At 41.6% G+C, this 14,900-nt stretch overlaps 1 protein-coding gene across 5 annotated transcripts in view; it reads right to left on the bottom strand.

Moving 5' to 3' along the window:
• Positions 1-12,914: 12,914 nt before the first annotated feature.
• EPS15 (epidermal growth factor receptor pathway substrate 15) overlaps positions 12,915-14,900 on the bottom strand; it is a 68,823-nt gene continuing 66,837 nt past the window's right edge. For 4 of the 5 annotated variants that reach the window (XM_041421375.1, XM_041421376.1, XM_041421373.1 and 1 more), the window contains one exon: positions 12,915-14,834. In XM_041421375.1, the coding sequence (XP_041277309.1) occupies positions 14,688-14,834 (147 nt within the window). In that variant the 3' untranslated portion in view covers positions 12,915-14,687. The remainder of the gene's footprint in view (positions 14,835-14,900) is intronic. The other variant, XM_041421374.1, reaches the window with a different exon arrangement.

Below are 14,900 nucleotides of genomic sequence, written 5' to 3'. Positions count from 1 at the left end.
CATACAAAATGCAATATCATGTCTGCCTATTCTGAGCTATTCTGAGTCCTGCTTAATAATTAAAACTTGGTCAATTACTGCTTATTGTATTAAAACTCCTACCTTCCTGGTTTTAAATCCGTGTCCCTGAACCAAGTAACATATTTAACAAGAATAAAGCACATCTTCGCCTGTTTTAAAATATTTAGACTACTAGCATTTTACCTGGGATTTTTGTTTTTTCATTTCTTGTCATGCAGCAGAATTACCCCATTCAACACAAATAAACCTTTTCAAAATGCTCCTTTGAAACAGAAAGATGACAAAGAATAAACCACTGCTGAAGCTCAAAGCAGAAATAAGATACTATAATTACTTGGCATCTTTTCTGGAATAACAATACACACTGCTATCCACAGCAGCAGCAGAAACACAAGCAGCACATTTCCCTCACACTCCAAGGAAACCTGCCACAGGATGCAGCTCCCGAGTCAAGAGCTTAAGACCTGGGCAAAATACACACCTCACATAAATGCTACAAACCATCACTTGCCACTGTTAACAACAGGGCAGAAATACTTTAAACTCGAGGGCGCTCAGCATTTTAGCAAACTGATTAGTCATGCTTCAGTGGGCTGCAGATTCCCTCCTGCTTCCAACAGCAGGATCAGAACCGCCTCTAAGCCAAACGCAAAGTGCTGTGTGCTGCTACTCACCCCTCTGCTGAGTGTCCTGCGTGTTCTGACATAGTCATTGTAAGCCCACTCAGCTTTCAGGCTCGAACATCAGCAGCAGCCGCTGCTCCTGAGCCAGCGGCGAGCGACAGCCCCGGCGGGCGCGCAGGGCAGCGCCTGCCTGCGGCACCACTCTGCGACTGGACCCAGCCGCGGGAACAGAGCGTCGCTAATCCCCCGGCCGCATCCTACAAACCAGCCATTCGGAACCGGCCCGTGCCACACCAGGCTCCTGTGCCACTGCATCCAAATGCAGCTGGATGCCTCTAATGTAGGCTGGCAGCCGCCAGCCCCTCCTATCGCTGAGCTACAGACTGAGTCTGGAATGAGCAGCAGCATCAGCCACCTTTTCTGCTGTCCAGACCAGGCAGAAGCCAAACACCCTTGTAATTACAGACCTGAAACAACAAGAATTACTGCATGTGGCAGTGGCCCACATCAGAAAGCTGCGAACCAGAACGGAGAGCCAAACGAGAGCAGCTGACAGGCGGCACTCAGGCAGTAATTGCTGCAAATGTGAGAACCACGCAGGCGAGAGACACAAGCAAGTGCTTCTTCCCAGCAAGGATTCTCCACAAAACAGGCTCCAATCCAGCAGCCAAACTGCTGCTTCTTGTAAGTTCCTGTACCTTTGGGAGGAACTGAGACTTTACACACTCTTTGTAACGATCTCTCTTTAATGCCATGGAAAATGAGACGAGCTGGCACTAACAATTTAATCAGTGGAGTGAGTGCATCTGGCTGATTTTGCCCAAAATGCAACAGTGAATTTTCCTGAACTGCTTTGCTGGCACATCAGCTGTACCAGCCCTGTACACAACTACAAGCAGAATTACCAGTCCTTCCACTCATTACAAGAGCTGGACTGTGGAAGTTGATCAGCCATGATCTACTTACATAAATTAGTTTCTCCAAGAGCATCTAATGGCAGAAATTATCTGTTTGCTAGATTACCCAAAGCAGTACCAATAACGAAGACATACACTGCAGAAGGAAGACCCAAAAATGATAAACCAGCAAAGGACAATTCCAGGAAGATACTGGGAATCCATTAACATACCTGATTAAATCTCTTGCTGGTTTTATGGCATCCTGTATAGAAAAGCCTGTGCTGCATTTGGTACAAAAATTTCTGTAACAGATCCACAGGCTGTCCCAATAATGACTCCATTACATGTTCCTAACAGCATTGTGTACCTGGGCCACAGCAGGAGATAAAAGACATTACTGGGTTTTTTATCCCTAGTTGGGAATAACTACAGGTTACAACTTAAATTAACCTGGTTGGTTCCATGGCAGGATCACAGGCTACTCTGAAAAGGTTGTTCATCATTCTCACTAGCTGTTTGTACAATTTCTAATTAATACTGCATTCTCCAAATAGTCCTTAAAGCCCTGTATGGTGAAGGCTCTGGCTGTCTCTGACAAGTTCTTCAAGACTTGATTTGGCAGGTTTTTACTTGAATACCACAGCTCTAGAAACAACTATATGCTCAGACAACCTTCAGTATGCAACCTCTCCTTCCCCACATATACGTATGTTTTCTTTTAACTAAAGAAAGCAAATGTAAAAAACTCAGATCTGAAATATTTCCACATTTAGGCCATTTCCCTGCAGGTTTTACAAGGTTCTTTCCTTTCTTGCTTTTGGGCAGCAGGTTTTGCAAGGACAGTCATATGGTTCTTCTTGTGGTTTTGTTATTCATGAAATCGCTGTTCTCTGCCCCCGGGGCCATGAGTGGGGTTGCTTCACAAATCACAACCACAGCATATCCTGAGAGTTGCAGCAAGAACTGCTCTCCTTACTCCACTGCATCCCCATTGTCTCTAGCTGGAAACACAGTTCTTTGGAATATCCCAGGCAATGCCCCTTTTACTTAAGCACCATATATATCCCTTTTATGTCAACAGTAGTATTAGACAAAATGAATAAGCAGAAATAAGCAAAACCAAAACCTCTAATACTAATGAACAGCAAGGCATCTTAAAAAAATAATTATATTTTCCATTGTCAAAAGGAAAGAGAAACACGATTTTTGAGCATGGGAGTTACCATATTTATGCATAATCTTATTTCATTGTGTGCATGATGTTGACTGGTTTCTTACTACGAGTTTGCAGTGCATAAGCTTTGTGATTTGTCACTGGGTTTTACAGATTTCTTCAATAAAAAAGCATCTTGAACCTTATACTGTGCAAAATGCTAAAATGCTCAGCCTCAGTAATTATCAGAACTTTTCAAAGAAAGGTAAGTCTGAGGTTTGTGCCTTTGTAGTAATGCTTTTAATAGTAATTCAAGAGCTCCTTCAGTACTGTGAAACATTAAAAGCAAGTTAAATCAGTCATATCCTAAAATATGGATGCATTTCTCTGCCAAATCTACCTTATCTGCATAAGTCAGCTGCGGTTGTGTGCATGGGTAACTTCATTTGGAGGAGGAGAATAAAATACAAAGAATCAAACACCATTTAAGCTTCACCAGTGCTAACACTTCAACCATTCACGGATGTGAGAAGCCTCCCAAAGCCCATTTGAAAGGCCTCAGTTTCAGTGTTAAGCAAACTTCCCAGTCTGACCATCCAGGAGCCACTGGCAGTCCCAGCACCTGAGCTGGGACCAAAGCCCCTTCCCAGCTGCACATCCCACACTCACAGTGAGACAGGCTCGACCTCAAGTTTCCCGTAACAGTCTCAGATGTCACAATCCTTAAAATGATTCATCTTGGTGCAATAACAAAATAACAGTTTGAGGCAGTGCCTCCGAGGAGGGACTCCGAACAAAGGAGCCCCTGGGGCTTTTATCCCCTCACAGTCTAAACAGGAAAAAGTCTGGGGGTCTTCAGCCCCTGCTGTGCCCCCAGGTGTTCCTCCCTGTGCCCTCTGTCGTGCAAAGGCTCAGCAGTTGACATCCCAGGGTACCATCACCGACACCAGATTTTCAAAAGGATATAGAAATAGGGAAATTCTTGCCATGACACCATTTTCTGTTCTCCTAAGGCTGGATAATCACAGGGACATTAGGAGATATCAGGGTACACCTGGGGTTATTTCCTTTAGCCTTTTCCAGTTCTCCACGTCATTCCTAAATCCACTACTACTTTTCTAAATAGTTGACTTCTTTGAGCAACACTGTACTACAAGTGGTCAGCCTGAAAAAAATCTCAACATTCAAAGAGAACAAAAAGCACAACACTTGGGAAGAATGCTTTTCTTCTGCAAGCATTTCCAAACCCACATGAGATCAGAAATAATCTTGGATGAAAAGAACAAATACGCAGTTCTCACAATAATTTGTTACTATTCAGTTTTCAGACAATACAGAAATAGCTTCATAATTCAAAAGCAAATAAGTAAATGCAAGAAAATTAATTCTCCCATATCCCTTCCTGTTCTATGTGCCAAGCTGTTAATACCTCAGCATTTATCTTTCTGTGTTTCTGAACACTTTTCTGGCCCATGTCTAAGGCTCCTCAGTGCTACAGAAATGCCATTACTTCAACAACAAAGCAACTGGAAAGGTTTCAATATTCATGTTCTCCAAATATTCTGCACAGAGACACAACAGTGATACAATTCTGGAATTCATAGTATTTCAAGTTGTACATGGAGTATGACACCATTTATTTTTGAGGTTAATTCAGCTCTCAAATCACTGAGTTATTGATGCCTCAGCAATGTCAAAGGTCTTTTAAAAAGTTCTTCCATTCCAGCAAAAGCTCACAAATCAAAGGGTTGAGACAAAGCAGTCCAGTGAGCAGCACAAAGACCAGGGAATTGGCAGACTCATGTTCTGCCCTTGGTCCCACCATATTTAACTTGGACCAAGCAGGATCTAGTTTGCATTAGGCTCACAGTTCTCATCCTGTATTTGAATGGGCAAACAGTGCAATAAATTCATTAAGATAGGTTTGTTCAGGCAAATAAAATGTAGTGGTGTCATTTCTCCTGTTCCCTTTCCTTGTTGTGCTGCCATGACTGCTCAGAGGGTGAAATGCACCACTGTGGGTGAGCACTCCCAGTCAGCAGAACCGCCTGCATCAGACAGAATGAAAATATATAAAAAGACACACAATCCAGTCTGGCATATAACAAAAAAAAGCCCAAACATCCTACAACAGCACTGATCTACTGGAATGCACAAAGCAAAAGTTACCTCACACAGGATGAACACTGAAATAAAACAAATATATTCAGCATTACAGCAATTAACAGGATTGCTGCATTTAGGAGTGAATTTTCATCATAAATCACACCACAGTAATGTTTAGCAAGCTTTAATAGCTCCTCTTTTTAAATTCAGATGATCTACAATCTTTGTCACTTTGAAGGTCACATGTGATTGATATAATTCCTTTTGGGGATTTTAAGGGTCTTTAGACAACTTTATAATACCTACTTCCTCTTTTTTCCAAGTCCTCTCACTTTTCAGTTTTACTGCCTCTGGTCCACCTACACTTCTGACATAGTTACTCTCAATTTTTAAAGGTCTAATTCTCATATTACTAAAACTAATGAGAAAAAAAAATCAGCAAGAGCTGCACTAGACCACTACCATGCATTGATATTGAGCACATTTAGGTACCCAGCAAACAACAAAACAAAGCATGAAGCAAAATGCAAACTCACTCTGCCGCGTTCATGGTAAGAAGCCAGACAAAATCTGTGAGATTTGTTTTCCTAAGGACTGCAAGGTCAGGGTAGAGAGCTGTATTACTTCTGAAATCAGACTGGGTGAAAATTTAGTGAGGAATGTCAGGCAATTCCCCCTTTTGATTGGATCCTGCACCTCCCAGCAGTGATAAAGGCTGGGTATGTAACAAGAGAGTTACCTGGGCATGTCTGGTTTATATTTGTTTATGCTGACCTACACTTCACTTTTTTCAGACTTCAGTGTGGTGATCAGCTAGAAGGGATGGAATACACATTCTGGCCCAAAAAGCATTTTCCTGCAGTACTTCATGTGAGTTGAAATGTTTCTTTGGTTTTATTTCATTTGGTTGGGTTTGGGTTTTTGGTTTTTTTTTTTTTTTTTTTTTTTTTTTTTTTTTTTTTTTTTTTTCATTAAATCTAAACAAAGTCTTTTCAAAATAAATTACTCTGTAACGTGTTGTTGCAACTTAAAAAAAAAAATCATGCTTTTTTTTTATCATTCCACTGCTGAACAGTATCTTATGCTCCCATAGAAATTATATAGGAATGACACAAAATATTTGAACAAATAGGGGACTGTTGTTTTGCCTTTAATCATTGTTTTACATGACATTACAGATTATATTTCCCTGAGAGCTTCCAAGAGCCTGAGTTTATTCTTCAGAAGTCATCTGCAAAGCATACTTCACAGCACCTTGATCACTAACAATGCCACTTTCTCTCCAATTAAATAAAAATTCAAGCATGGCACTTCAATACACCTTACAGTTCTCTTGAACCTGCCCACTGAATCAATACTCAAGAATAGAAAAAGAAGCACCAGTAAAAAGTTGTCTTGGCACTCAGCATTGCCAAAGCCTTTTTAAGGAGTTATTCTTTGGCACAATGGCTTCAAGAAGAAAACAGTTATTATTCTCTCCATTTCAGAGTGCAAAAACAACCTGCAAACTACCTGAGAAGAAAAAACAAAGGAAAACCAAAATATGTGAGGCTGATGTTGAACTCGGATTCAGTTAGGCTCGGATCTTTCTGTCACTTTTTCTCTTTCTGACAGCAAACAAGGACTGGTAAAAAATAAGTTTTAATGCAGATGCAGTGAGAAGATTTCATCAGTTCAGGATGGCAATTTTAGTTAGAAAGAAATGTAAAATGACATCCAAGTTCAGTACTGCATTCTGTCTGATGTACAGCTGAGGCTCCAGCTAATGAGTCAATATATATCTGAATGGCCATCCTAAGACTGAGACTTTCTTCTTACAATTGTTTTTTCTCAACAGATGACTGAAAGTTTTACTATCAAGTTGAAGACAACAGCTGAAAATCTCTAAAATGGGAGATCATTTTTCACCACCCCTCCTCAAATATCTGTTTACTTTTCAGTTCAAATCATTCCACTAGATCATTTTTTCACCAACTATGATCTGATAATCTCAATCTCTAATCCCAATCTCTATTCCCAAAACATACATGATATCTAAAGAAACCACAGATTCAGATCTGTGGAAACACTGTCTGGGAGCTCCACTGGGGTTTTAAAGGACTGATTTAAGTAAAATGTGAACTACAATAAGGGAATAGTAATCTTTTCCCACAAACTAGCCAAAATCCTGATAGATGCTTTTCAACACTTCTTAGCACAGTGCTGGAAACATCTGAATCCCTTTAGATCCCAGTGCAGCATCTCTCTGGAATGGGAGAGCTGGTTCCAGCAGATGGAGCTCCAGAAAGGCGATGAGGAGCCAGCACCAAGTGCTCCAGCAGCTTCAGTAACAGAGACTTTCGGGACAACCCGCCCAACCTGGCAAAATTCACCCAGCTCTCTCCTGCTTCTAAATATTTTTGCACACATTGTTCCCCACGCTCAGAACTTCCTGAAGCACAACACAACTGCAGTCCCTCAGCCCGCTGCTACTGTCAGTGCAAACACAGCACCTGGAGGTCATTTAATGGTATCATTTAACATCATTATCACAAACACACACAGCCCACCCTTCCAGCCTGGAGTTAAAAAATATTTTTAAAATTGCTGGGCCATCCGTTAAAGAATTATCAATCCAGGGCATGGCAACAAAACTATATAAAGCTCTTAAAAATCACAGAATTATAGAATTCACAGGGCTGGAAAGGACCTTGAACATTATCTCATTCCAAACCTGTGCTGTGGGCAGGCACACCTTCCACTACACAAAGGTGCTCAGAGCCCCATCCAACCAGACCCTGAGTACTTCCTAGCAGGGGTTATATATATAAATACTAACAGACAGGTCATTTTTGATCATTAGCAAGTCTAGAACTCTAGATTTTTAAATCCCAGAGGACTTTGTTGCATTAAATGCCACTAGACCACCTCCTTTGGTCTCTGTAATAACTCTAACATTAATATCAATGCAAGCAAAAAAGCTGTACTATTGTACAGCTTATATAATCTAAAGTTCAGGAAATGTTTTTTCCCATCATGGTTTCTTCAGCAGAAATAAAGTCTCAGGTAAATGTTTGCTGTTTTCAACTTTAAGATAAAAGGAAAGTTGCAACCAGAGAGAGCACACCACTGCTTCAAACACCTGATGAAGAACCATGAACAGAGCCATTACCACTCTCTAAGAAGCAGTTTGCTGACTTCTCCAACAACTGCACTCTTAAAAGCTTCTACTCCTGCACAGATAATTATAAATATCTTATGTCAAATACAGAATCCACAAGCCGACCTTTAACGCAGCCATGTCTAAAATTTAACACTCCGTCATCATGGGGGAAGAATGTTATTTGCAGACTGATTCAGCTTTTGAAGAAACAACTCTCTCACACGCACACAATGGAAGTTTATGTATTTTAGGGGCAGTGGGAGTGCACACCTGGAACGGAGAAAGTTATCCACCTGCAGCTCCCTCCTGAGGGTGAGCAAGAAGGTATTGGGTTACAGGGTAATGAACGTCAGCGTTTCGCTGTCAAGGTGTGTTGCAAGCTGCACAAACAGGAGCTCAAGCAAAAGGACCTGGTCTTCCACATCTTCCACAGACAAGACACGCTCTTCAGCAACCCTTTGAAGCCGAAAGGCAATTTGCATAGAACTACTGAAGGGCTGCTGCGCAGGTATGTAATTAGCTCAAGCTAATGCTTCTGTCTAAGAAAAAAGAAACCCCCTCAAAGTGCAAGAACCAGCTTGTGCCCGCGCTGGGGTGGCTCAGCCGGCACAGGTGGGCACAGCCCCCGCCCTCAGCGGGGTCAGGCCGGTGACCGGAGCGGTCCGCGGGGTGGCCCGGTGGGTCCCAGCCCGGCGTGTCCCTGCCCGGCGTGTCCCGGCCCGGTGGGTCCCTGCCCGGTGGGTCCCGGCCCGGTGGGTCCCGGCCCGGGCAGCCCCTGCCCGCGGGCCGCAGGCGGCTCCAGCTCCAGTCCCCAGAGCCCGGCGGGGTCAGCCCGGGGGCCCGAACTGCCCTCAGGGCTGCAGCGCCCAGAGCCCCACCGCCCTCACACCGTCCAGCGGCCGCCGCTCCCGGCCTCTCCTCCCGCCCGGGACGGAGCATCCCCAGAGCCCGGCGGAGGCGGCGCTGCCCCCGGCGACCCTCGGCCCGCCCCAGCCGCGTACCGGGCTCCGGCGCTGCCGGCCGGCTGCGCGTCCATGGAGGCGTCGCGACGGGCAGCGGCTGAGGGGAGGGCGGCAGGGGACGGGCACGGCTGTCGCTGCTGCTGCTGCTCCCCGGCGGCCGCCGCAGCCAGCTCGCATGGTGTGTGTGGAGCCGCGGCAGCCGGAGCCTCGGCGCATGTTCGGGCAGGGCCGGGCCGGGCCGGGCTGAGGGGCCGCCCCCGCAGGTGAGCGGCTGCGGCAGCGCCCGCCCTCCGCCGGCGGCGGGGATGGGATGCGATGGGACGGGGATGGGACAGGATGGGGAGGAATGCGATGGTGCCCCGGGGTTACGGTCCCACCGCAGCGCTCGGGCGGGACCCGGGCGTGTCGCACCGCATCGGGAACGGCCCAGAGGAACGCGGGCGTCGCTTCTGTGTGCTGGAATTAAGAGTCATTAATTCCTCTCGAGAAAAACAAAATGAGGAAAACATAATTCATATTTCGCCAGGTTTTCAATTAGCTGCACTCTGGGTTTGCCAGGGTGCAGCCGTCTACCCCCAGCACAGGGGTCAGCGAGTTGTAGCGCAGGAGTAACACCCCACAGGGCTCAGACATCAGAGGCACCAAGTTATGACCAAATCACATAAATAAATAATTAGATCTAACTAATTAAATTCCTTAATTTGTTCATTAACATAAAATTCATAAACAAAATAAATATTTACAATTTTAACTTGCCTTTTCCATTAAAGAAAACCAAACACATTGAAATTGCGAATAGAATATGCAATACTGAAAAAAAATTGCGTTAATTTGGCCATTATTTATGTTATAGCCGTATCAGTCACGCAGCTTCAGGCTTACGGGGATAACAGTTCACAAGAAATTAACCAAAGAAAGGAGCCTGTGGAAGGAAATGAACAAGGCAAAGGAAGGCAAAGGTATACACGGCCGAGGGAGTGGCAGGACAAACAGAAGGACTGCGTTGACATAAAGAAACAATGGGCACATTAACGGGAACACTGGGTGTATAAGGTTAAAAAAAGAAAGAATTTATTAGCTGCACACCGACAATGTGGCTCGTGACGTGAGGAACAAGGGGTGGGTGGCAGGATGGGCTCACGCTCCAGTGCTCCTGGAGGAGTGCGGCTGCTCCAAGAGCAGAGGCAGACATCCAGTGACTGAAGGATGATTCCCTCTCCCGACACCAGCCGACAAGTCATGATTGCCTCCACTAAATCAAGCATCTTAGCTCAGTGAGGGACAGCAAAGAGAGTTGTGACAAGCACCTTCCCGTGCTTTCTTTGCCAAAAGAGCAGTTTTGGTACAAATGCAAGCCCACGTTTTCCAGCATAAAATACCTGTTTACATACATTCCATTTTCTGAATTGTGAGGCTCAAACATTCCAGCTCACAGCTTTCACAATGAAGCCAGACTTCCTGTGTATTCAGCCCATTGTCAGTAGCCTGTCACAGCTAACTTAAAGAACATTTTTATTAATAAACACCACAAAATATACTCTAAATTGCTTTGTACAACTTTTAGAATTATACGTTGTAGGAACAAAGTTGAAAAAGCTAAAACAGAAGGACAAATTTACTCCCCTCAGCATAGTATTTTGTGTTTGAGAACGGCTCTGCTTTTATTATCTGACAGTAAAATAAAATGAATATTTTAAGTTAAATGGATAGTATATTAAAGAAAATGAGAATTTAAATATATGAGTTTAACATTCAGCAAGTACTTTACCTTTTTCAGGATTCAGGGTCAGTGATTTGAACCTCAATTGAGTTATTTATTCAGTAAAAATTACTACTGAATGTGGGCCCAAAATGAGATTCACACTCCAAAATCCTCAGAACTGTTTGGAACTCAAGGACCTTAATTTTAAAAATAAGGAGATATTAGCAGAGCTTCAGTAAGTATTAAAAAAATTCTATAAGGGTCTTACCTAAAAACCCACTGAGTCTTTTAAAATTACTTTTTTCTTTGTAAGTGACCACACCTGTTCATGTAGCACCTCAGGAGAGATTGTATTCTATGGAAAACAATCCTAAAGACCTTCTGGCTTTGAATACAAACATTTCAATGCTACATAGTCTCAACAGAATAAACAATAGTTCTGGCCACACAGGAAAATCAGTTTGTGTGGATCAGACTGAGTCTGGCACATGCAAACCTGAGACAGCTGACAATTTGCAGACAGCATTACAGGATCTCTCACCAGGACAGACCTCTGAAGTCAAAGGCAAGAATTTCTCTCTGTATTACCAGCAAACTAAAACCTTAAATATGTTGTATAAAACAGCACCTCTGTTAAATTCTCAATTTACTTCCAGTTATTTGTATAGTCCTGTACAGGACTGCAACTGCCTGCTTGCACCAACAGAGAAAACACCTCATAACATCGTTCCTATCTACAGGATACAAAAGTAAAATGGGATAAAATTCCTTTTACTCTGCCCAAGGTTGTCTTTCCAGATTAGAGCAGTTATGTAATAACTATGAGACCTGTTATCACTTACAGAACAGGAAATGCCTTTGCATTAGGTGGTTTGTCCACACTCACTTATTAAATCAGCAAAAGATAACTAGAAACAACATCCTGACGTCCTGAACACATGTCCAAACAATGCAGCATTTCTCACCTCTATCAGTAGATCACCTGCTCTAAAAACTAATGCTCTTTGTTTTCAGTTAAAATCTAAGGTCCAGGAAGATCCAGATGTCTCGATTTTAGCACCACAGGAATTCTAAAGTATTCTGAGCAAGGAATGGGAATGCAAGCTGGTGTTATTTATGTGTGTTTTGCTATTGCTTGTTTCTTTAAAGAGCTTGTGAATATGTTTCACAAGCTTGCACTCACTTATTAAATCAGCAAAAGATAACTAGAAACAACATCCTGACGTCCTGAACACATGTCCAAACAATGCAGCATTTCTCACCTCTATCAGTAGATCACCTGCTCTAAAAACTAATGCTCTTTGTTTTCAGTTAAAATCTAAGGTCCAGGAAGATCCAGATGTCTCCATTTTAGCACCACAGGAATTCTAAAGTATTCTGTGCAAGGAATGGGAATGCAAGCTGGAGTTATTTATATGTGTTTTTTGCTATTGCTTGTTTCTTTAAAGAGCTTGTGGATGAATATGTTTCAGGATATTACTGACTGAAGGCTTGCTAGCTGATGAATTACAAGTTCCTTCCCACCTTTTCTGGGATAACATTATGCTGTCTTCCCTCCCTTCCTCTTTACTCCTGCACCTTTCCTAATTTAAGCCTCAGAGGTCCCTGCAAACACAATTCTGCAGAGAATTCAAGAGTTCAGTAACACTAACATGGGCAACTAAACTCCACTCTACCTACCACAAAAGATAAAAAAAGATCTTCCATTAGGGAAAAATCACTGTTCTCTTCTTTCTTGTAAGAAAAAATGTATGGATCTGAAAGCCAGTTTTCATGTTCATTCTGGTTCACAATGGAATTAAATTCAAGAGTACTCACTGACATGATGCAGAATTCCATAGTAAGAAAACACAGGACTTTAGCTACCAATATTTTGAACTAACATGTAACTTTCCCAGCCTTACCCTTTGTTATCTAAATCTGGTATCATCTGAATTACCCTTCTGTCAGTACTGCAAACACAAAACCATGAGCATGCACATCCCTGCCCACAATGACGTAGAAGATTCAGGCTAAAGCACAATTAAAACACTCCAATACTGAAGTCATAAATTTATTACATATTCCAATTCTGAAACAGCCAATTTAAACTTAGGTAGGTAAATGAAACTGTTGAGAAGTTACTGGGGAAATAACACAATTCTGCCACTGGATCCTGTTCCTGTGAAGGTGACCCATGGCAGATGTGTCAAGTGGCAAAGGCCACAGACACCAGGCTGCAGTCAGGACACCTCACACTGCATTACATCCACACAATGTTTTACATCTCACAGCACCCTCTGGAAAAAACAGGCACACAGTTCACATTTATGTACTTAAACTTTATTTGTTCATAATTACAGGCTATTGTTAGAATTTTTAAACAAAAGGGAAGTCTATAAATAGAGGCTAATCCCACCTGAACAAGTTGTTTAAAAAAAAAAAAAAAAACAACAAAACAAACAGTTAAAACTTCATAAAGTAATGCCATTTAGCTCACAGCAGTGGTTTGTTGGTAGTCTGAGTAAAAGTCCTATAGTCAGAGTCAGTAACATGAAATGTAACATCAAATGACTCAAAACTTTAAATCCCATAAAGGAAAGCAGGAATATATATATAATATATACATATAATATTGTGTTGGTCCACTGAGTATACATTTTTAACAAAAGATAAGAAACTATGTAATCCAGTTAAGCATATGATTTGCAAGATTAGTGTACACTCATTACAAAGATGTATAAGATAAGTTATAACTATTTAATACTTGCAAAATTTTAAGTTTCTTTTTTTTTTTTTTTTTGAGCAGGTGTTTAAATGCTCATCTCCCAGTGCAAAAGAAAAACCATCCCAGTCAGGTTACTCATTTTTTCTTGAAAAATTGAAAACCCTCAAACTCATGCAACAGCAGCATTGACAGGTCATGGGAAGAGCTTAAATATACTGAAGTGTGGCTGAGTTCTCCCCCTTTGCCCCAGTGCTTTGTGTTGAAACACTTAGATTTCCTCAAAAGAAATACCACAGGTTAAAAGTGCAAGAAAAAAACCCCTTCTAGATGTTTATGCTGCTGCCATCCATTTTTCTTAGGGCACAAGATTCCTGTTTTTGGAATTATTTTAATGAAACTGATTTTCCAAATACAATTAATTCAAAATGAACAATAAGTTATTTTCATTAAGTTATTTTCATTAACATTCTATCAATCCTACTCTGACTCAGTGACCATTCAGAAATCATTCAGTTTAAGGTGCAACTATCAGTTGGCATTCAATAAATTACATATACAGAAAACAACTGTCGTTAAAAAAAAATAGAAATCAGACTACCTGTTTTTTCTTTCTGTTTTCAATCCTATTTCAAATGGAACTCATTAATTTGCCAGTTCAGCTGCATATTTCACAGGCAAATGTGGCTCAAATAGCAGTGGGGTCTCACAATTTGACAGTCACCTTAGCCAACAGCAAATGCACATGAATTTTCAGTTTAATTGCTTTACAAAACAAAATAACAGGTCTGTCTTAAAACCTAAGATCATGCAGGAAAAGTAAGAAAGGTTTCAGAAAGACAAACTCTTTCTGATGGAGACTTCATGAAGATTATGTTAAACCCAACATAAAATCTTCAACGAGGAGAAAAATAATCTATATATGCATACATATAAAATAAAGCACTCTCCAACTCTGGCATTACTAAAACCCCTTCAGAAGAATTAAAGGTTTCCAGTGACTAACTGCTTGATGGGAGACAGTCAGCCATGACAGAGTAATTGCTGTATTCACTTTATGCTCAATTACCAACTGCTGATAGATTACAGTCAAACCCCAATCTCTCTAACTGCATTTTAAACTGATTTGCTTTCAGCTGGGAAAAGTACTTGGCTCTCCTGAAAACTTGAGAGAAATTGAATGCTAAACTTAACAATTATTCAAACAATAACCAAAAGGATTAAATTTAGCAGAAACATTCACATCACTTTCAGAAGTTTAAAACCTTTCATAGTTTCTTGTATATATGCATTTTTCTGATTAACATTTAAATAGGTTAGGTACTCAGGAAAAGGGACAAAACAGTTTACGTCAGATAAAATCTTATTCTAAACTTCATGCTTCTGATATTTCAGATTTACTGAGTGCAATAGCCAGTTCCAAGTCTTCTTGCTCCTGCTGTTTTAGTCTTGCCAATCTTTCTTTTTCTTCTCTCTCACTTTCTCTCTTAGCCCATTCAATCATGTCTTCCTCAGTAGAATACTGCAAGTTTAAAAGACAAAATAAGACAGATTAATAATACAGTGATAATTATTATTGTCCAAACAT

Source organism: Onychostruthus taczanowskii, unplaced genomic scaffold, assembly GCF_017590055.1.
Source record: "Onychostruthus taczanowskii isolate IOZ18803 unplaced genomic scaffold, ASM1759005v1 scaffold7, whole genome shotgun sequence".
In the NCBI taxonomy this organism is placed as follows: Eukaryota; Metazoa; Chordata; class Aves; order Passeriformes; family Passeridae; genus Onychostruthus; species Onychostruthus taczanowskii.
The sequence above is the reverse complement of the archived record's forward strand: the minus strand, read 5'-3'. Positions and strand labels throughout refer to the sequence as shown.